Source organism: Salmo trutta, chromosome 6, assembly GCF_901001165.1.
Source record: "Salmo trutta chromosome 6, fSalTru1.1, whole genome shotgun sequence".
Classification (NCBI taxonomy): Eukaryota; Metazoa; Chordata; class Actinopteri; order Salmoniformes; family Salmonidae; genus Salmo; species Salmo trutta.
In genome coordinates, this window is record NC_042962.1 from 54,884,258 (window position 1) to 54,905,521 (window position 21,264).

Sequence of the window (21,264 nt, forward strand, 5' to 3'; positions counted from 1 at the left end):
TACGATTGGCTGTAGTACGTCCAGCATACCCCCAGGCAAACAGGTTTAGAGTAAACATTCAAGTTTTCCTTTGTAACTGTTGTTTTTACTATGAAATTTAGAGTTCCACCTCAGCTGATTGGACAGAGGCAGACACCTGAGTGGTGAGGGTTGGTCCTTGCCCACCTTAAAATCAGGTGATAACCTGAGAAGACGTGCCTTTCCCTAAACTCTGAGTCTGATACTTGAGACTCCTTCTCTGTTTGTCATTCTGACAAGAACACAAAGACAAGATGTCCAAACCAGGCGGCTACAGCAGCCAGTCCGACACTCCCTCCGGTAACAAGCCCAAAAGCTACCCGAACGTCGCCACTAACAAGGACCTTCTAGAGCCCAACAAACCGAAGGTGGACCCGAAGGACCAGTCAGCCAAGAGCCAGGAGAAGGACCAAATGGTTGGACTCAACGACAAGTTTATAGCATTCATTGACAAGGTGTGTTATTTTATTATTCTATTATTATTATTATTATTATTGATTGGATTGATAATTTTACAAAATCAATACATTGATGCACTAGGTCTGTCTGAAGTCTGCTGGTAATAGACAAACACCTGTATGGCACTCCTACATAATTATTTCAGCCATATGATATTTGATTTGATTTTCTTCCAATTCTTTGTGTAATAATTCCATTAGATAGACCCAAAACACATCTTGAGATAAACAAACATATATTTCTAATTATCTACAGGCCTACGTTTTTATACATTCTACTTAACTGTCATTATACTTCATGACCACCTTTACATAATTAGAAGTCTACCTTCACTAAAATAAGAGGCTCTGAAATCATCCCAGCAGCGTGGTTCATGTAGCCAAAACATTCTACCCAGAGAGAGGTGTTCTAGCGGTCTCATCACCATCACTCACACCTGTAGAGAAAACCTGTCAGACATAGAGTCTCCTGCTCTCTGCTCCGCGTTCTGAGCCTCTCTCTCTCTCTCTCATTCTTTCTCTCACTTTCTTTCTCTTCTCTCTCTCTTTCTGTCGATCATAGGGCGTTTTCAACTGCTGAGGTGCCACCTTGTGGCCAATAACAGAATACCATTTCAAAATGGAATTATGTTTAATCTCTTGCAAATTTTCCAAATCTATTTTCTTATATAGATTTTTGGACTTGGATTTAGTGAATATTATATAATATTTTTGTTGGGTTATATTTGTGAGTGTGGGGGCCTATTTGTTGTTAACAGACCATAATGTGAGTATGTTGTAGTGAATCACACATTAGTTCTATATTTAACAGCCATGAGAGTCTGGGTGTAAACCTAATGCATGTTGCAGCCACCAAGCAGCCAGACAGTGTGCTTGCCACACACACACAGTGGAATCGTGTGCGGGCAGATCTGGTGTTGCCCAGTTAGTGTAATGAGACCCTTCATCACTGAGGCTCCACATATGTGCACACACACACAGGCACACGCACACACACACACAATGGCATCCCACAAGACTAACAGGTTGTAGAGTCACTTTTTCAATATCTATTCAATTCCTGCTAGCAGAGAAGTGGAGGCTTACAAATCTTAACCCACAATCCCCCAGTGACATGAATAAAAACAGATAGGAGTTTTTTCCTTCTATAACTCATTGTAGTTTACTCTGACTGGTTTCAGATGCAACAACCTTGATTTAGTGTCTAATCCAATATACTCTCTCTCTCCCTCTAGGTGCAAAACCTGGAGCAGCAGAACAAGGTCCTGGACACGCGTCTGAAGATCCTGAAGGAGCAGGAGGACTACAAAGGCAACGTGGACGCTGTGGTCCAACAGCTGGGCAACGAGTTGCAGCGGCAGATCGAGAAGCTGGCCCGGGACAAACAGAAACTGAAGCAGGAGGTGGCCCGCTGCCAGGACGAAGTGGACCAGACACACAACAAGTCAGTGACATCACAGAGCCTTTTGTAGTTAAGTAATAATCTTAATAGAATCGAATAGAACAGAATAGAATGGAATACAATACAAAATAGTACAGTGCAATAGAATTGAATGGCATTGAATTGGACAACATGCACTGCAAAAGATGTAAATTATGAATTTATTTACCATTTCAGAAAGCCCTAATAAACCACCCAACACCTGATTCCTGATTCCTAGGGAGAAAACTAGGACAGTCAATTGTATAATATAAATCATAGTTTAGATATTGTACAGGTCACCAGGCCTCCAGGAAATGCCACAGTCCATAACAGGAACCTCATCAGTCTAAAGTGACAAACAGCGTTTTCTCACGCTAAGCTACGGAGCATTTTTCCACCTGGGTCCCCAGGCCTCAAGAGTCGGAGGTGCTAATTCTTTATCCTTACATAAGCCTCTGTCCACTGGGTTGAGTTAAGTATGTACAGGGAGGCTCTGGTGTGCCCTGCACTATGTCTGTGGGGAGAGGTAAATGTACTGTAGTCAGTGTACACTCCCCAGCCCCTCTACTCCACTCTACCCCCTAACCATGGACCTCTGTGTTGCACAGTACCCACAGACATGGCTCTGAGAGTGGAGAAAATGTGGAACCCTTAGGGACCTGGGCCCATTCATCCCATCCATCCTGGGCTCTTACCCAGTCTGGATCAGCTCAATACAAGCACGCTATGCTAGGGTGTCTGTCTGACTTGGGGGGGTGAGAGGGGAACAAAGCTGTAGATGGTCTGACAGTAGGATGATAAATTGACATGTCAGGGAAAGGGGTTTGGGGATGCGTGTGGTGTGGTGTGTTGTGTTGTGGTGTGTCGTGGTGTGTTGTGGTGTGTTGTGGTGTGTTGTGTCGTGTCGTGGTGTGTCGTGCGCGCGGGTGTGTGCGCTTACCTGAGCTCCCATCTCAGTCATATCATACCTGGGCGGCAGATAGCCTAGAGGTTAAGAGCATTGGGCTTGTAACCAAAAGGTTGCTGGTTTGAATCTCCAAGCCAATTAGGTGAAAAATCTGTCTGTGCCCTTGAGCAAGGCACTTAACCCTAATTTCTCCTGTAAGTGGCTCTGGATAAGAGCATCTGCTAAATGACTAAAATGTAACATATCAAAACAACAACGTCCTCTTCATTATCCACTCTGTGGTCCTCCAGGTACCAGGATGAGATCCGGAAGAAGTCAGATCTGGAGAATGACTTTGTGATCAACAAGAAGGATGTGGATGAGGGCCACCTGGCAGCCGTGGCTCTGGCTCTGGAACTGGAGGACCTGATGGGAGAACTGGACTTCCTGAGGCGGGGCTATGATGAGGTAGGCTGACTGACACACCCATCGGCCAATCAGAGGCTAGGTGGAACCAGAACCATAAATAGCTAACATGGCGTCCAGTGTAAAAGTTTGCCAAACTCTCTTTACTGCATGGCGCTGTGTGGAACTATTGCAACTTACACCTACCCAGTGCACAAACCATCTCAAATCTGCCAACTAGGGCAGAGCGAAGGAGGCAGTTATCTGGAATGAGACGCAGCCCAGATCTCCTTCTCTTTACCCCTTTTTCTCCCCAATTCCGTGGTATCCAATTGGTAGTTAGTCTTCTCCCATCGCTGCAACTCCCGTACGGACTCGGGAGAGGCGAAGGTCGAGAGCCGTGCGTCCTCCGAAATACAACCCTGCCAAGCCGCACTGCTTCTTGACACAATGCCCACTTAACCCGGAAGCCAGCCGCACCAATGTGTTAAAGGAAACACCGTACACCTGGCGACCGTGTCACCGTGCATTGCGCCCAGCCCGCCACAAGACATGCTAGTGCGCGATAGGACAAGAACATCCCTGCCAGCCAAACCCTCCCCTAATTGTGCGCTGCCCCATGGCTCTCCCGATCCCGGCCGGCTGCGACAGAGCCTGGACTCGAGCCAGGATCTCTAGAGGCACAGCTAGCATTGCAATGCAGTGCCTTAGACCAGTGCGCCACTCGGGAGGCCCAGATCTCCTTCTCTAATGTAGTATTGTTGTCCTGGCTGTGGCATGACAGGAGCTGAAGGAGCTGGAGTCTCATATCCAGAATGAGACGGTGGTCGTGAAGGAGAGCAACAAGAGATCTCTAGACATGGACGAGATCATCGACAGCTTCAACAAACAGTACGCGGACATGGCCTCCCGTGCCAGAGAGGAGGCAGAGCTGTGGAACCAGAAAAAGGTGAGGATTTTTAAAATTTTAGGTCATTTAGCAGACACTCTAATTCAGAGAGACTTACAGGAGCAATTAAGGTTAATTGCCTTGCTCAAGGGCACATTGACAGATTTTTCACCTGGTCGGCTCTGGGATTTGAACCAGCGACCTTTCGGTAACTGGCCCAACGCTCTCAATCGCTGTGGTGGTGGTGGTGGTGGGGGTGAGTGGTGGTGGTGAGGGTGAGTGGTGGTGGTGGTGAGCAGTGGTGAGGGGTGGTGGGGGTGAGTGGTGGTGGGGGTGAGTGGTGAGTGGGGGTGAGTGGTGGTGGGGGTGAGCAGTGGTGAGGGGTGGTGGGGGTGAGGGGTGAGTGGTGGTGGGGATGAGTGGCGGTGAGTGGTAGTGGGAGTGAATGGTGAGTGGTGGTGGGGGTGAGCGGTGGTGGTGAGTGTTGAGGGGTGGTGGTGGGAGTGGTGAGTGGTGGTGGGGGTGAGTGGTGGTGGGGGTGAGTGGTGAGTGGTGGTGGGGGTGAGTGTTAAGTGGTGGCGGGGTGGGGTGAGTGGTGGTGGTGGTGAGTGTTGGTGGTGGGGGTGAGTGGTGGTGGTGGGGGTGAGTGGTGGTGAGTTGTGGTGTGTGGTGGGGTGAGTGGTGGTGGTGGGAGTGAGTGGTGGTGTGGTGAGTGGTGGTGGTGGGGGTGAGTGGTGGTGGTGGTGGTGAGTGGTGGTGGTGAGTGGTGAGTGGTGGTGGTGAGTGGTGTTGGTGGGGGTGAGTGGTGGTGGTGGTGGGGGTGAGTGGTGGTGAGTGGAATCTATTGTCTGTCAAGAATAACTTTTGTTTCGCAACTTAATCACAGTTACACATCAGAGCCACACACACCAACATTACATATCACAGTAAATGATGTTGACGATGCAACAAGAGTGATGACTATCCTAAATATATTCACTGATTCCCCTCTATCCTTTCTCCCCCTCTCTTTTTCTCCCTCCCTCCCTCTTCTCCCCTTCTCTCTTTCTCCCTCCCTCCACTCTCCTCCCTCTCTCTCTCTCCCTCCCTCCCTCCCTCAGATGGATGACATAGTGCTGACAGCAAGACAGTATGAGCAGGATGTACGTGATGTGAAGAAGGAGATTGCTGACATGCTCCGTCTAACACAGAGACTGAAGGCAGAGCTGGAGACCCTGAAGAAGCAGGTGAAATGCTCTTTCACGCACACATACTGTTTCCTATATTTCTATACCCTTCTCCACTTCCGTTATCCCTCTGACCCTCTCTCCCTCTGACTCTCTCCCGCCCTCCCTTTGACCCTCTCCCTCCCCCCTCCCTTTGACCCTCTCCCTCCCCCCTCCCTCTGACCCTCTCCCCGCCTCCCTTTGACCCTCTCCCTCCCCCCTCGCTTTGACCCTCTCCCCTCCCTCTGACCCTCTCCCACCCCTTTGACCCTCTCTCCCCCCTCCCTCTGACCCTCTCCCTCCCCTTTGACCCTCTCCCTCTGACACTCTCCCTTTGACCCTCTTCACCCCCTCCCTTTACCCCTCTCTCTCCCCCTCTCCCTCTGACACTCTCCCTCCCCCCCTCTCTCTCTCTGACCCTCTCTCCCTCTCCCTCCGACCCTCTCACTCTGACCCTCCCTCCCTCTCTTCCCCTGTTCAGAAAATAGTTCTTGAGAAGGACATTGAGGATGTGGAGGTGGATGGGCAGAATGCGTTGGAGCAGGCCAGGGATAATATTGTTTTGCTGGAGGACGCTCTCCGCAGGGCCAAGCAGGATATGGCCCGTCAAGTCAGGGAGTACCAGGAACTGATGGACCTCAAACTGGCCCTGGACATCGAGATCGCCACCTACAGGAAGCTACTGGAGGGAGAGGAGATGAGGTGAGTGGCACAGTGGAGCGGGGGGGACCGGGGGAGAGAAGCGTGTGTGGTGACGGGGGATGTAGGGGGGTTATGTGTGAATGGGTGGGGTCAGGGGTGTGTTTGTGTCTGTGTGAGAGAGAGGGAGAGAGAGAGAGAGAGATTGAAATGGAGAAATACTGTAGTATACTGCCTATACTTAGCCCGTATTCTCTCTGTCATTTCAGAATGAATGACCATCTACGTCAGCAAGGTAAGAGCTCTTCTTATTCCCTCCAGTGATTCACTCTCTTCTTCATTAGTTTATTTAACCTTAGAGCCTCTAGGTGGCATCTACATGATACTTTCCACTTCAGAGTAGCAGTGGAGGAAAAAGTACCCAATTTTCATACTTGAGTAAAAGTAAAGATACCTTAAAAGAAAATAACTAAAGTAAAAGTCACCCAGTAAAATACTACTTGAGTAAAAGTCTAAAAGTATATGGTTTTAAATGTACTTAAGTATCAATAGTAAAAGTATAAATCATTTAAAATTCCTTATATTTAGCAAACCAGACAACACGATTTTCATGTTTTTAAAATTTACGGATAGCCAGACACACACTCCAACACTCAGACATCATTTCCAAACAAAGCATTTCTGTTTAGTGAGTCTGCCAGATCAGAGGCAATAGGGATGACCAGGGATGTTCTCTTGATAAGGGCGTGAATTAGGTGAATTAGACAATTTTCCTGTCCTGCTAAGCATTAAACACGTAACAAGTACTTTAGGGTATCAGGGAAAATGTAAGGAGTAAAAAATACATTATTTTCTTTAGGAATGTAGTTGAGTAAATGTAAAAGTTGTAAAAATTATAGTAATGTACAGATACCCCAAACAACTATTTAAGTAGTACTTAAAAGTATTTTTACTTAAGTACTTTACACCACTGCCGAGTAGTTCTTTCCCATCCTCAGTAAATGTGTAGAAGGTGAGTAAGAAGAGAAAGATCCGATAGGAAGGAACTGTGACCTGTGTTGTGTCATGATCTGTGTGTCCTACTAAAATCAAATCATATCTCGTTTGCTCAGATTACTAAAACAAACCAACCAATCACAGTTCTTGCATGCACGCAGACATTGATTTGCCGTCGAAGCCCCTCCTGACTCTGAAGCCCCTCCCATTAGATGCCGTTGCCCCCCCCAACCAGCCCCAGGAAGCCCCTCTTGACTCTGAAGTCCCTCCCATTAGATGCCGTTGCCCCCCCAACCAGCCCCAGGAAGCCCCTCCTGACTCTGAAGCCCCTCCCATTAGATGCCGTTGCCCCCCCAACCAGCCCCAGGAAGCCCCTCCTGACTCTGAAGCCCCTCCCATTAGATGCCGTTGCCCCCCCAACCAGCCCCAGGAAGCCCCTCCTGACTCTGAAGCCCCTCCCATTAGATGCCGTTGCCCCCCCAACCAGCCCCAGGAAGCCCCTCCTGACTCTGAAGTCCCTCCCATTAGATGCCGTTGCCCCCCCAACCAGCCCCAGGAAGCGTCTGCTGATCCGAATTGAGGTGGAGGCTGGCAGGGTCATGTCCAAGAGCTTACACTACTCCGACAATTAACCAAGCCCACCGTCACTCTGCTGTTCGCTATAGTAACACTGTGTTGCACCTCTTTCTCATCTAAAAAACATTGCAGAGTCTTTTGTTTTACGTTAAGGTCATTATTTAATAAGCTAAGGTGTTAAACTTTGTTTTCAACTGCAGTTTGGAAGACCATGTGTAACAGGAGCTCTTACAAAATGTGTCCTGTGCTCTTTTTCATTATGTTATGTTTTTCATTATGTTTGTGGTGGGAGAATTTATCTGTGTTCTCTTGTGCTCGTGTGACTGGGAAGGCCATGTCCTCCAAAGCTTGAATGTCACTGAACCAGGTCCAAAATAAAAAGATAAAATATTAATGTACCAAATATGTGTATGGTTTGTTTAAGGAGTATGTCTGTCACCCTATACAACTCAGCCCTGAACTCAAGGTATACATGGGCCTATTGTCACCACACAGACAGAGAACCCGGGGCCACCAGTGTCGTCATATAACTACATACATTCAGTATCTCCTTTTGATGAAAACAACTGTCTAATTTGACAACGGTAATGTTAAACACAACTGTCTAATTTGACAACGGTAATGTTAAACACAACTGTCTAATTTGACAACGGTAATGTTAAACACTATCATGAGGAACCTTTCTCATTTAGTGTTCAATGTAGAGACTGTAGTTTCATGTGGTATACAGACTGTTCTGGATGGATGGAGATAAGAGAGCGAAAGAAAGAAACAGAGAGAGAGACACACACACACACAGAGAGAGAGAGACACACACACAGAGACAGAGAGAGAGAGAGAGACACACAGAGAGAGAGAGAGAGCGATACAGAGAGAGAGACACACACACACACAGAGAGACACACAGAGAGACAGACAGACACAGAGACAGAGAGAGAGAGAGACACACACAGAGAGAGAGAGAGAGAGAGAGCGACACAGAGAGAGACACGCAGAGAGAGACACACACAGAGAGACACACATAGAGAGAGACAGACTAACAGACACAGAGAGACACAGAGAGACAAAGAAAGAAAGAGAGAGAGGCTTGTTGGGAACACCAGCTGATGATGAGATAGGGATATGATGGATAGCAGGATGTCTGGGAGACTGCCCGGTCTCTTACCATATTTCACTCCATCACTCCTCCCTCTCTCTCTTTCTTGCACACACACTCAGTCAAATGCAACACACACACACTAACAAAAAGGCTTATACACACACAGTATTGTGCATAAAAAATTCTGACCACATGTTAATAATCTGTCTCTCTCAATGTCATGTAAAAATTCAGACCTTTTATAGTTACACATGGCTGGCTCTTACCCGGACTTAACTCTCTCTCACTCTCTAGTCTATTTAAAAATACGTCTACATGTCAAATAGTTAGTGTGAATAGTCACACTAAAGTTCTCTTGTTTTCCCCATGTGCACGAGTTATAGTTTCAACAAAGACATAGAAAATGTATACTTGATTTGCCGAGTAGGCAATAAAGAAGCGTTATAAAGTTTGCACATTAAACTGTGAATATGACCAACCCTGTTAGAGGCTATTAGAAATCAGTAGATAAAACAGTCTTGCTTCAAGGATTCTTAGCACACTGATACAGACTTACAAATAGGCAGACAATGAAAGAACCATTCTTGTTTTCACTTCAATTTTGGAAAGATCATTTCAATTTTGGAAAGATGATTATCTTCCCAGATATGGTGTAACCTAAAGAACTTCAGTTCCTGTCTGGCTCTTTTCAAATGTGATCTAAATGTTAGAATCTCAGAGTTCTAATCACTCCCCTGTGTTCCAGATGTATTTTGGACTGCGACGGAGCACAGAGCACACCCCTCTCTCCTCTGTTCAGAGCACATACCAGCACCAGATAAAGACTAGGGAGGGAGAGAGCGTGTGTGAGAGAGAGAGAAAGGAGACAGAGATGAGAAAGAGAGAGAGAGAGAGAAAGAGAGAGAGAGAAAGATAAGTAGAGGGAGGGAGAGAAACAGAGAGAGGGAGAGAGAGAGATGGGAAAGAGAGAGAGAGAGAGAGAGAGAGAGAGAGAGAGAAAGAAAGAAAGAGGGAGAGAGAGAAAGAGAGGGGGAGGAGATGAGATGCTGTAGTGATTGATAGAGTAGTCAATTAGATCCATCTTAATTCGACCCATCTGCTCTTTCATATCCACATGAGTCCAGCTCATCATAATAGAGGCCTCTGTTGATAAATCATAACATTATGTTTATCTCTAATGGATTGAATCAACTTGACTCGAAAAATAAAAAGATTGGTGACTTTTACAGTGATTGTTTTGAATTTATTATGACTACCCTAATAGTGTACACATGATGGCTTTAAACATAACATGCTCAATGGCCCCAATGGCAAGAGTCACACATGCTTTCAATGCTGTGACTATAAGTTGACAGACATGGGAGAGGTGGGGCAACCCTACCAGTCCTGCACATCGAATGGGGTCTTTCTGCAACTTCGCGCCAGTGCACTCAAACATCATCCAGGAGTAGAGGATGCTTCATCATCCATATGCTATAATCCCCATTTATAATCCCACACGTCCATCCCCAAAGTGAGAGCAGTCCTGTCCTGGCTACTCAGAGAGCCATATCCTCAGAGTCCTGTCTCCTCCTCCATCTGTCTCGGAGTTTATGGAGGAGTTTCCTCACCGGGTCCGTATACTGCCTGTTGGCCAGCCCCAGGACCAGTGGCATCACTGCCATGCTCCCGATCCCCGTGCACGACAGCACGATGTGTGTGGTGGAGTTCCCGCGCGTCTCCTTGCTGAGCAGAAACGCCACGCAGACGTGTATGTAGATGATGTAGGGCACCCAGCAGGCCAGGAAGGTCAGCGACACGGCGGCAACGCAGCGCGTGTAGCGGAGGTTGAGCCTCTGCTCCCGTTCCGAGGTCTGACCACCACCCCTGGTCGCCACGGAGCGGTGCAGCCGGCAGATTTCCTTCATCTGGCCCCGGGTGATCCACAGCACACGTCCTGTCATGCCCGCGATGGACAGGATGGCAGGCGCCAGCAGCCCGTACACCTCCAGGTAGATGAAGGCATTGGGGAAGACTCGTCTGTAAGAGCAGCACTCGGAGCCGACCGGCGCCGCTACCGCTGCCACCACGGTCGAACAGTTCACCGGCGCACCCGTGTCGTTAAACGAGCAGCAGCCGTTCCACCCTGGACCGGCCCGGTTGTTCCAGCCGAAGGCAGGCAGGGAGGCGTAGAGCAGTGGCGGCGCCCACACGGCGAGCAGCGCCAGCGGGAAGCGGCGGTGAACCCAGAAGCTACTATAATGTAACGGACTCACGATGCACATGTACCTCTCATAATGAACTATGACCAGGTTAAAGAGGAACGCCAGAAACAAGAAATTTGGAAAAATATGAACCAGGAGACAGGAGCTAAAACTCAGCGGGCGGTTGAGTCCCATCCAGGGGATGAACGGCAGGGCCACGCCCGTACACAGGTCAGCCACTAGCAGGCTCAGGAAGAAGTAGTTTGGGGTGTTGTAGAGCTGACGGTTACAGGAGATGCCCAGGATGATGACCAGGTTGGCCAGGATGATGGCGGTGGACAGGGGCACGGTGATGGCGTAGATGAGACGTGCCTCCGACAGCAGCGGCCGCACAGCAGAGTCATTGGCCAGGTCGTCCATGGCTGCGGTGGTTGTGTTCCTCCACAGTTGTCCTTAGTGTGCCAGACCTGCGCCCCCACTGCTACGGAGACTTCCACAGCTCCCATTAAACTGCAGGAAGCCTGGGTGAAGACAGACAGAATACAGTGAGACCAGAGGTCATGGAGCATGATGTATTCAGAGCTCAAAAACAAACTGCCTGTTAGTCGCTCTGGATAAGAATGTTGGCTAAATGACCGACATGTAAATGTAAACGCAAACTACTCTCTAGTCTAGAGACCATATGATGCTGTAAACCCAGTGTGTCAAGCAAGACAGGCTTGGACCCCTGAAATAGCCTCTATCTCTAGCATCACGTATCAATGGTATTAATTGATCAACAAATCAGGCAGAAAAGATTCCCAGCAGTTCATCAGGGCTTGAGGGTCTGTAATTGAATAACCCTAGTTTATTGGTTAAATGGCCTATTTAAGTAAAACACAGTGTCTTCGTGTTCTGTCTCTCCACTTGTAGATAGATGCACGTAGATGTTATCTCTTTAAACACAATTACAACAGTCATCATGGTAGCAGGATTGCTGTTTCCTCTCCATTGCCCCAGCGTAAGAGAGAGGAATGTTTAAAAGACGAGTGTCTTTGTTTTCTTCCTGCAGACTGCTGTGGTTCACGTAGATTGATCACAAAGGAAATGTAATATCAAGCCATTGGTCTGAATAGGCAGGAAGAGAGAGGGACAACGACTGGGCGGGGGGGGGGAGTTGACACAATGAAAGCCCTATGTTACTGTATATGACAGGCAATCATATTTGGGGGGGGGTAGAGTTGACAAAATGAAAGCCCTATATTACTGTATATGACAGGCAATCATATTTGGGGGGGGGGGGGTAGAGTTGACAAAATGAAAGCCCTATATTACTGTATATGACAGGCAATCATATTTGGGGGGGGGGTGGAGTTGACAAAATGAAAGCCCTATATTACTGTATATGACAGGCAATCATATGGGGGGGTAGAGTTGACACAATGATAGCCCGCATGTATATGCGATACATTTCTATCTGAATGTTTTGATAGATTATATGCAATTGCTTGTCATATAGAATATAGCCATTATATTTCTATCTAAATGTATTTGTTTTGTTAGCTTGCGCACTTCACTCTTAGAAAGAAATGTGCTGTCTAGAACCTAAAAGGGTTATTGGACTGTCCCCATAGGAGAACCCTTTGAAGAACCCTTTTGCTTCCAGGTAGAACCCTTTTGAGTTCCATGTAGGACCCTTTCCACAGAGGGTTCTACATGGAACCCAAAAGGGTTCTACGTGGAACCAAAAAGGTTTCTCCCTGGAACCAATAAGGGTTCTCCTATGAGGACAACTAAAGAACCCTTTTGGAACCCTTTTTTCCAAGAGTGTACTGAACAGACCCCATCAGGTCAGACTCTGTGGTTTATTACTATACACCTTCTTTTATGCTTCTGTAATTTGTGGACCCAGCTGGCTGAGGGTTCAGTATCTAGACTAGCACAATTAATGCAGGATTGTAGAAAGTGACACCACACTCGAAAAAGCTAAGCGTTCCTAGACACATTTCTATGTGAGATACATTGTCTCACATACAGTAACACTTTCATGTACATATGTAGGATATTAATTTGATCACTCTTTGTTTGCTGAGAATTTTCTTGCAAAGCAGGAAATGCAAACCTCTAGTGTATTCAAGGTTTATAACGGCTTCTAAAGTATGTAATTTCCACTTTAAAATGTCAGACTTGATTTGAACAGATTTGAACAGATGGCTCTCTAAAAAGACCACATATGTAGCTAAAGTGAAGGACTAAATTGAAACTTTAGCTGGAGAAAACCCCAACACGATTGCTGAAGTGAAGGATTAAATTGAAGCCTTAGCGGGGAGAAAACTTAATTTGCAGCTCATTTATGAGCTGAATGGCCCGGCTGCTATGGTGAAAACAGTGGTTGAAGCCTTAGGTAGAAGAAACGTTGCTTTTCCATTGTTGTTTTTTCGTTGCACTTGCATTCAGTAGCATCTATGACTCATATTGTACACGGATGGTTTCTAATGTTGTGAGATTCTCACTAGTGTTTACAGAACGACTGGTTCTGAGAGATTAGGATCAGGAGCTGCAGTCGTAACAAAATGGATGACTGCAGCGTAGCCGCTATTGTGTGTACATGGATTGCTAAGGCATAATAATATGAGTGTGTATTCTTATTTTAAACATGTAGCTCTGTACCTGTCTATTATTGCTATGTATTGTCATTTTATGTAGCTCTGTCCTTCAGCTGTAATTGTCTGTTGGTGTTCTATATTATGTCATGTTTTGTGTGGACCCCAGGAAGAGTAGCTGCAGCTTTGGCTGTAGCTAACATGGACCCTAATAAAATACTAACGAAAAACATACTAACCTCTACAATTATTTAATTTTTTCATGAAATTATAGTCCACATAATTCACATTTCCTGTTGCTTTAGGATTATCCTCCTGCTGTAGAAAATTGGCTCAGATTAAGATCCTACATCTGTAGCCCTATTTTACGAGTTGAAGCTGTTCTTAATGATGTGTTGTAATGTGCCTAAAGGTAATAAACCAACATGCCTGAATACATGTTGATTCCCGGGACGACCCGTGAGTAATATGTATACATGCATGACTCTAAGTCGCTTTGGATAGAAGCATCTGCTTAATGCCATATACTATTATCATTACCACTAGTCACTTTAATATTGCCCCTTTAAGAATGTTTACATATCTCGCATTACTCATCTCATATGTATATACTGTATCCTTCACTATCTATTCTTTACTCTCTATTGCATCTTAGCCGCTCTGTCACTGCTCATCCATATATTTTATACTGATATATTCTCATCCCATTCCTTCCCTAGATTGTGTGTATTAGGTTTTGTTGTGGAATTTTTAGATATTACTTGTTAGATACTGCTACACTGTCGGATGTAGAAGCTTTTCGCTACACTCGCAATAACATCTGCTAACCACGTGTATGTGACCAATAACATTTCATTTGATTTGTACAAAGCCAACCTTTTGACTCCTTGTCTTAAAGGAATCAGTAAAAAACTGCTTTAGAACACAGACAGAGAAAGACTCCATGCAGTTTGACAGTGGCGTGGTAACAGATGTCCTTGTTAGAGACACAGGTGGGTTAATGTCATTTTATGGCTGAACTGTAACATACAGGATTCTCCCATGGACTAACGCATAACCTGTGCTCCCTTGTTAACCCGTTACATCCTGTCAACCCTTTACAAAGGGGTTAAATGAATGGCTTCCATTCTTTCAAAATGGAGTGTTCATTTAGATCAGGGATGGGCAACTCCAGTCCTCGGGGGCCTGATTGGTGTCACACTTTTGCCCCATCTAACACACCTGACTCCAATAATCCCCTAATCATGATCTTCACTTTAGAATGGAAAGAGTTTAAATCAGCTGTGTTTGCTAGGGATGTGGATAAAGTGTGACACTACTCCGACCCCCGAGGACTGGAGTTGCCCACCCCTGAATAAGATGCATTGCTCAGAGAAATGGTAGGTTAGAGAGGAGTGTTTCTTAATCCTGGTCCTGTGGATCCAAAGGAGTGCACATTTTAGTTTATGCCTTAGCACTAACACACCTGATTAAAATCACCAAAGCTTGATGATGAGTTGATCGTTTGAATCAGGTGTGTAGTGCTAAAACAGGACCAGGATTACGAAACACTGGGTTACAGCCAGATGTAACTGTGTTTCTCCTATTAGAAAATCCTCCTATAACAAAATACTCGTTTACTTTTGATCATTTTACAGTAAAAAAGGCAAAGGTACATTTTCATTTTACAGTCATTTTATAATTATAATTAAGGTTTAGTCAAGTCTACTTTTAACTGAGCTCCAACTCCTCAGAGGTTGAAGAACCCTAAATGCTCATGTGATTCATATATCTTGATTCATATGTCCATTACAAGAAAATGGTGTTGAAGACAAAGCTCACCTTTGTAGGACAAGAGATTCAGTCGTCGGTTCCCTGTGAAGGAGAAACGCCTTATCATCATTTGATTAGAGAACAGGTGTATGCCACAGACAGGTATTGCTAATATCAACACCCTTTAGATCCCAAATAACACCCGTTCTCCTCTGTGACCTTCCACACTCTCTAAATGACTTGCCACACTGCACACACTCCCTGTGGTGAATCTAGCCAACGCTACAGAGAACTGTCCTGCTGCCCCTCAGAAAGACCTTGTGGTGAGGCAGAGAGGAGCTGAGTGCAGGGGCTTCCTAACAGATGCTGGGTCTTAAAGGGGAAGTACACTCAGAGAGGGGAAGTGGGAGCAGTGCCTGTAAGCAGTGAGTTGCTGTCAGAGTCAGGTGCCACAACAGCGATAAAGGGAGTGTTCACCTTATACATTTGGGAAATGGGTGGACTGCGGATGTGTATATAAAATGATGCCTTATTGGCCATCTTAAATGAAGAAATGATTGGCCATTATGAATGAAGATCATGTGATGAACTACATGTCTACAACTATCCTCTTCGGTATGTTCCTTTTCCACCTGGCCCCCAACGCACACATTCCTTACTTCTCAATACACAACCCCAGATGCTCCTGTATCCAACACAAGATTCCTATGAATGTGTGTCCTTTTCAAACATTTACACCTAATGGTATATACAGTATATTAATCCATAGAGCTGGTCAAATAAGCATCATCTTTAAACATGTCTGTAGTTGGACGGCAGGGCTTCCAGTCGGCCAGTTATGCTGTATAAACACAGACTCCCTCAGCAATAGTTTGGACTTGGCAATGAGACGGATTGGTCCGTAGCATTGGGGGCCCGTAGCTTCCAATGTGATAACGCTTTTAAACACAACTCTTCTCCGAAGCCTGCTAGCTAACGAGACATTGTGCAGGGACGACACACACACACACAATACAAACATGCACAAGCACACACACACACACACACACACACACATAATACAATATGGAGGGTTATCAGTCAGTTGAAAGAGGAAGATGACAGAGAACACTCAGACATAAACCAAAGGCTCCCTCACTTTTAGGAATCTGTCTTCTAGGAAATACAAGAGCAAAAAACAAAAATAGTAGAAATGATTCTCCTTTTATCTAGTTCTCTAGAAACTTCTAGAAATGATATGGTTCTGCAAAGCTATTTATAGAGAACAGCAAAAAGACAATTGAAATTATTCTCCTTTTATCTAGTTCTCTAGAAACTTCTATAAATAATATGGTTCTCCAAAGCTCTTTGGAGAATCTCAGCCACAACTCTGCCCATATCTCCCACGAATCAATGTGTTCTCAGTCAACTGACTTAGTAAAGGGTAATAAACAAGCTGTAATAATAAATGTGTTGACTTTTACATGTAATATAACCACCTCTTTCTCACTGAATCGGTTTGCTACTGTAGCCTATACTCTCTTTGTGGTCGACCCCTATTGAATTCCACTAACTATCTCTCACAGGCTGTAAATCCTTAGAGACAGGCCGGTGCTAAATCCCTGGGCAGCTCCTTTTGTGATAAACACACACACACACATTAACCTTTGAGGCCAAAAACACTAACGTTAGCAGTGGCACTGCGACAGACTAACATAAAAACCCTCATATCGCTCTAAGACCAATTACACGCATCGCAGGTGTTACTTTTGCCAGGTCGCCAGGCCAGCTCCAACCAACCCCAGCCATGCCCATAAGCTGAGGTAACGTTGAGAGGATGTTGTGTGAACGTTTGTATGTATGTAGCAAAAGGGGTCTCTGTTGTGTGACTGACATAAAATATGAAGGTCATGCCACACTAGGTATTTAAAGCGCATTGGCACACGGCGCGTGCAGGTGCACACAGAACGAGTGTGTCAACAGCATTACAGTTGGGCTGGTTTGAGAAATGCAGATGTAGGAAATAAGCTCTGGGGCACACTGCCCTGGGAGACAGTTGTTTTGTTTCCTCTCAGATGGAGCTGAGAAACGGAGGTGTGGAAGAGGGGGAATAGAGAAAGGAGAGGAAGAAGGTGATGGATGGAATAGAGAGATAAGAAAGCAGGTGAGTGGTAAAAGGAGGGATTGGGGAGGAGGAGGGCTATGGATGGAATGGAGTGATGGAAGGAGGAGGGGGAGAATTCAGACATGAGAAGAGGAGGGAGTGATGGCAGCAATAGCGAAGAATAGACAGATAAAATGGGAGGATTGGGAGGAGAGTGGAATGATGCAGGAGGATATAGTATAGACTATAGAGGGATGAGAGGAGAAGAGTGATGGCGGTGGAAGCCATACGTTAAACCCAGTAGCTTCCTGTGCATCTGACTGTAGAGTTCTCCAGACCTGTGTCGTCCCTGTCTGGGTTTCATCACCATATCCGTGACCAATCATACACAGTCTCATTGGAGCCTGGCAACCAACTACAACAGAGGATAAAGCACTATCCTTCAGCTATATTAAAACCCACACATGATTAAATAGGAATTAGATGAGGATAGTAAGTGTTACTGTACTTGGGCCTTTGCAAACCCTGACAAACAACTACTAAACACACCTATAAAATGTGATAATGCCTTGGTCTTTCTGTTATAGTAGCTCTGTCCCTCCCACACACTCTCTCTAAAGACCAGTTTGGTAAAGAGGTAGACATTTCACAAGCATTGGCATAGCAACAAAACAGTAGCTACTTGGCTAATGCATTTCCTGCTGGGTAGAATATATAGGCCACTGCAATAAAACAGCAATATCATTACATTCTTACAGGACATAAACATCTGCTTATGAGGCTTTTCCTAGAGGAAAGGGCTTGTCATGACACAGGAGATCATTTTAGCCCCTCGGGTTCACAGGAAAATATGGTAGCCTATCTTTCTCAACTCCAGTCCTCCAGAACCTCCAGCAGCCCCCCCACCCCCCCAAAACCTCACCTGATTCAACTCATTAAGGGCTTTATGATTAGTTTACAAGTTGAATCAGGTGTACTACAACAAAAATGTATACTGTTACTTGGGGGTACTGGACGAATGGAGTTGGGAAACACTGGACTAGTGGCCACTGCCTCTTCCTAGAAAGGAGGGTATCCTCACCTAGTATGCTCTCTCTAATTCTCTCTTTCTTTCTTTCTTTCTTTCTTTCTTTCTCTCTCTCGGAGGACCTGAGCCCTAGGACCATGCCTCCGGACTACCTGGCATGATGACTCCTTGCTGTCCCCAGTCCACCTGGCCGTGCTGCTGCTCCAGTTTCAACTGTTCTGCCTGCGGCTATGGAACCCTGACCTGTTCACCGGATGTGCTACCTGTCCCAGGCCTGCTGTTTTCAACTCTCTAGAGACAGCAGAAGCTGTAGAGATACTCTGAATGATCGGCTATGAAAAGCCAACTGACATTTACTCCTGAGGTGCTGACCTGTTGCACCCTCAACAACCACTGTGATTATTATTATTTGACCCTGCTGGTCATTTATGAACATTTGAACATCTTGGCCATGTTCTGTTATAATCTCCACCCGGCACAGCCAGAAAAGGACTGGCCACCCCTCATAGCCTGGTTCCTCTCTAGGTTTCTTCCTAGGTTTTGGCCTTTCTAGGGAGTTTTTCCTAGCCACCGTGCTTCTACACCTGCATTGCTTGCTGTTTGGGGTTTTAGGCTGGGTTTCTGTACAGCACTTTGTGGCATCAGCTGATGTAAGAAGGGCTATATAAATACATTTGATTTGATTTGATTTTCCTACACTTTATGTTTGTGCTTTCCCCTTTTAAAGCTAGAATAAATTTGACGAATAAAATCAAGATATATAGCCACTGATTCTTGAAGAATATAACTTAAAATGCCCCATTAGCTTAGTTCTACTGTTGTACCCCCATTAGAACCCAAAACATAAACATGTTTTACTCCCATTCTCCTCTTCAGATCCTCTCAAGCTCTGTAAGGCTCTGGATGGGGAGCGTCGCTGCACACATTATCAGGTCTTTCCAGAGATGCTCGATCGGGTTCAAGTATGGGCTCTGGCTGGGCCACTCAAGAACATTCAGAGACTTATCCCGAAGCCAATCCTGCGTTGTCTTGGCTGTGTGCTTAGGGTCATTGTCCTGTTGGAAGGTGAACCGTCGCCCCAGTCTGAGGTCCTGAGTGCTCTGGAGCAGGTTTTTATCAAATATATTGCTGTACTTTCCTCTGTTCATCTTTCCTTCGATCCTGACTAGTCTCCCAGTCCCTGCCGCTGAAAAACATCCCCATAGCATGATGCTGCAACCACCATGCTTCACTGTAGGGATGGTATTGGCCAGGTGATGAGCGGTGCCTGGTTTCCTCTAGACGTGGCAATTGGCATTCAGGCCAGAGAATCTTGTTTCTTATGGTCTGAGAGTCCTTTAGGTGCTGTTTGGCAAACTCCAAGCGGGCTGTCATGTGTCTTTCAGTGGCTTCTATCTGGCCACTACCGTAAAGGCCTGATTGGTGGAGTGCTGCAGAGATGGTTGTCCTTCTGGAAGGTTCTCCTATCTCCATAGAAGAACTCTGGAGCTCTGTCAGAGTGACCATCGGGTTCTTGGTCACCTGACCAAGGCCCTTCTCCCCCGATTGCTCAGTTTGGCCAGGCGGCAAGCTCTAGGAAGTGTCTTGGTGGTTCCAAACTTCTTCCAATTAAGAATGATGGAGGCCACTGTGTTCAAATCAAATTTGAAATGTCACATGTGCCAAATACAGCAGGTATTTGGCATTTCACCTTACAGTGAAATGCTTACTTACAAGCCCTTAACTGACAACGCAGTAAAAAAAATTTAAAAAAATAAAAAAATGAAAGAAAAGTAACAAATAATTAAAGTGCAGCGGTAAAATAACAATAGCGAGGCTATATACAGGGGGTACCGGTACAGAGTCAAAAGGTTGGGGGGCACCGGTTTGTCGAGGTAATTGAGGTAATATGTACATGTAGGTAGAGTTATTAAAGTGACTATGCATAGATAATAACAGAGAGTAGCAGCAGCGTAAAAGGGGGGGGGGCAATGCAAATATTCTGGGTAGCCATTTGATTAGATGTTCAGGAGTCTTATGGCTTGGGGGTAGAAGCTGTTTAGAAGCCTCTTTGACCTAGACTTGGCGCTCCGGTACCGTTTGCCGTGTGGTAGCAGAGAGAATGGTCTATGACTAGGGTGACTGGAGTCTTTGACAATTTTTAGGGCCATCCTCTGACACCGCCTGGTATAGAGGTCCTGGATGGCAGGAAGCTTGGCCCCAGTGATTTACTTGGCCGTACGCACTACCCTCTGTAGTGCCTTGCGGTTGGAGGCTGAGCAGTTGCCATACCAGGCAGTGATGCAACCAGTCAGGATGCTCTCGATGGTGCAGCTGTTGAACCTTTTGAGGATCTGAGGACCAATGCCAAATCTTTCCAAATCGCCTCCTGAGGGGGAATAGGTTTTGTCGTGCCCTCTTCCGACTGTCTTGCTGTGTTTGGACCATGTTAGTTTGTTGGTGATGTGGACACCAAGGAACTTGAAGTTCTCAACCTGCTCGGTCCTCCTTTTCCTGTAGTCCACAATCACCTCCTTTGTCTTGATCATGTTGAGGGAGAAGTTGTTGTCCTGGCACCACACGGCCAGGTCTCTGACCTCTTCCCTATAGGCTCATTGTTGTCGGGGATCAGGCCTACCACTGTTGTGTCATCGGCAAACTTAAAGGTGTTGGAGTCGTGCCTGGCCGTGCAGTCATGAGTGAACAGGGAGTACAGGAGGGGACTGAGCACGCACCCCTGAGGGGCCCCCATGTTGAAGATCAGCGTGGCGGTTGTGTTGTTACCTACCGTTACTACCTTGGGGCGGTTCAGGTTGGAAAGGGCAGTGTGGAGTTCAATAGAGATTGCATCATCTGTGGATCTGTTGGGGCGGTATGCAAATTGGAGTGGGTCTAGGGTTTCTGGGATAATGGTGTTGATGTGATCCATTACCAGCCTTTCAAAGCACTTCATGGCTACAGACGTGAGTGCTACGTGTCGGTAGTCATTTAGGCAGGTTACCTTAGTGTTCATGGGCACAGGGACTATGGTGGTCTGCTTGAAACATGTTGGTATTACAGACTC

General features: G+C 46.1%; 1 protein-coding gene across 6 annotated transcripts; it reads left to right on the forward strand.

Moving 5' to 3' along the window:
- Window positions 1-177: 177 nt before the first annotated feature.
- Window positions 178-17,373, forward strand: LOC115196336 (intermediate filament protein ON3). 6 transcript variants are annotated; one of them, XM_029757071.1, is made up of 9 exons: window positions 178-473; window positions 1,712-1,920; window positions 3,097-3,253; window positions 3,975-4,139; window positions 5,180-5,305; window positions 5,766-5,986; window positions 6,193-6,218; window positions 7,081-7,131; window positions 7,196-7,898. In XM_029757071.1, the coding sequence occupies exons 1-9, from the start codon at window positions 273-275 to the stop codon at window positions 7,549-7,551; spliced, it is 1,512 nt and encodes a 503-aa protein (XP_029612931.1). In that variant the 5' UTR covers window positions 178-272; the 3' UTR covers window positions 7,552-7,898. The 6 variants fall into 6 exon arrangements, with proteins under 6 accessions (XP_029612931.1, XP_029612933.1, XP_029612935.1 ...); XM_029757073.1 differs by having other exon boundaries at window positions 7,259-7,898; XM_029757075.1 differs by lacking the exons at window positions 7,081-7,131; window positions 7,196-7,898 and adding an exon at window positions 17,166-17,373.
- The last annotated feature ends 3,891 nt before the right edge of the window (window positions 17,374-21,264 follow it).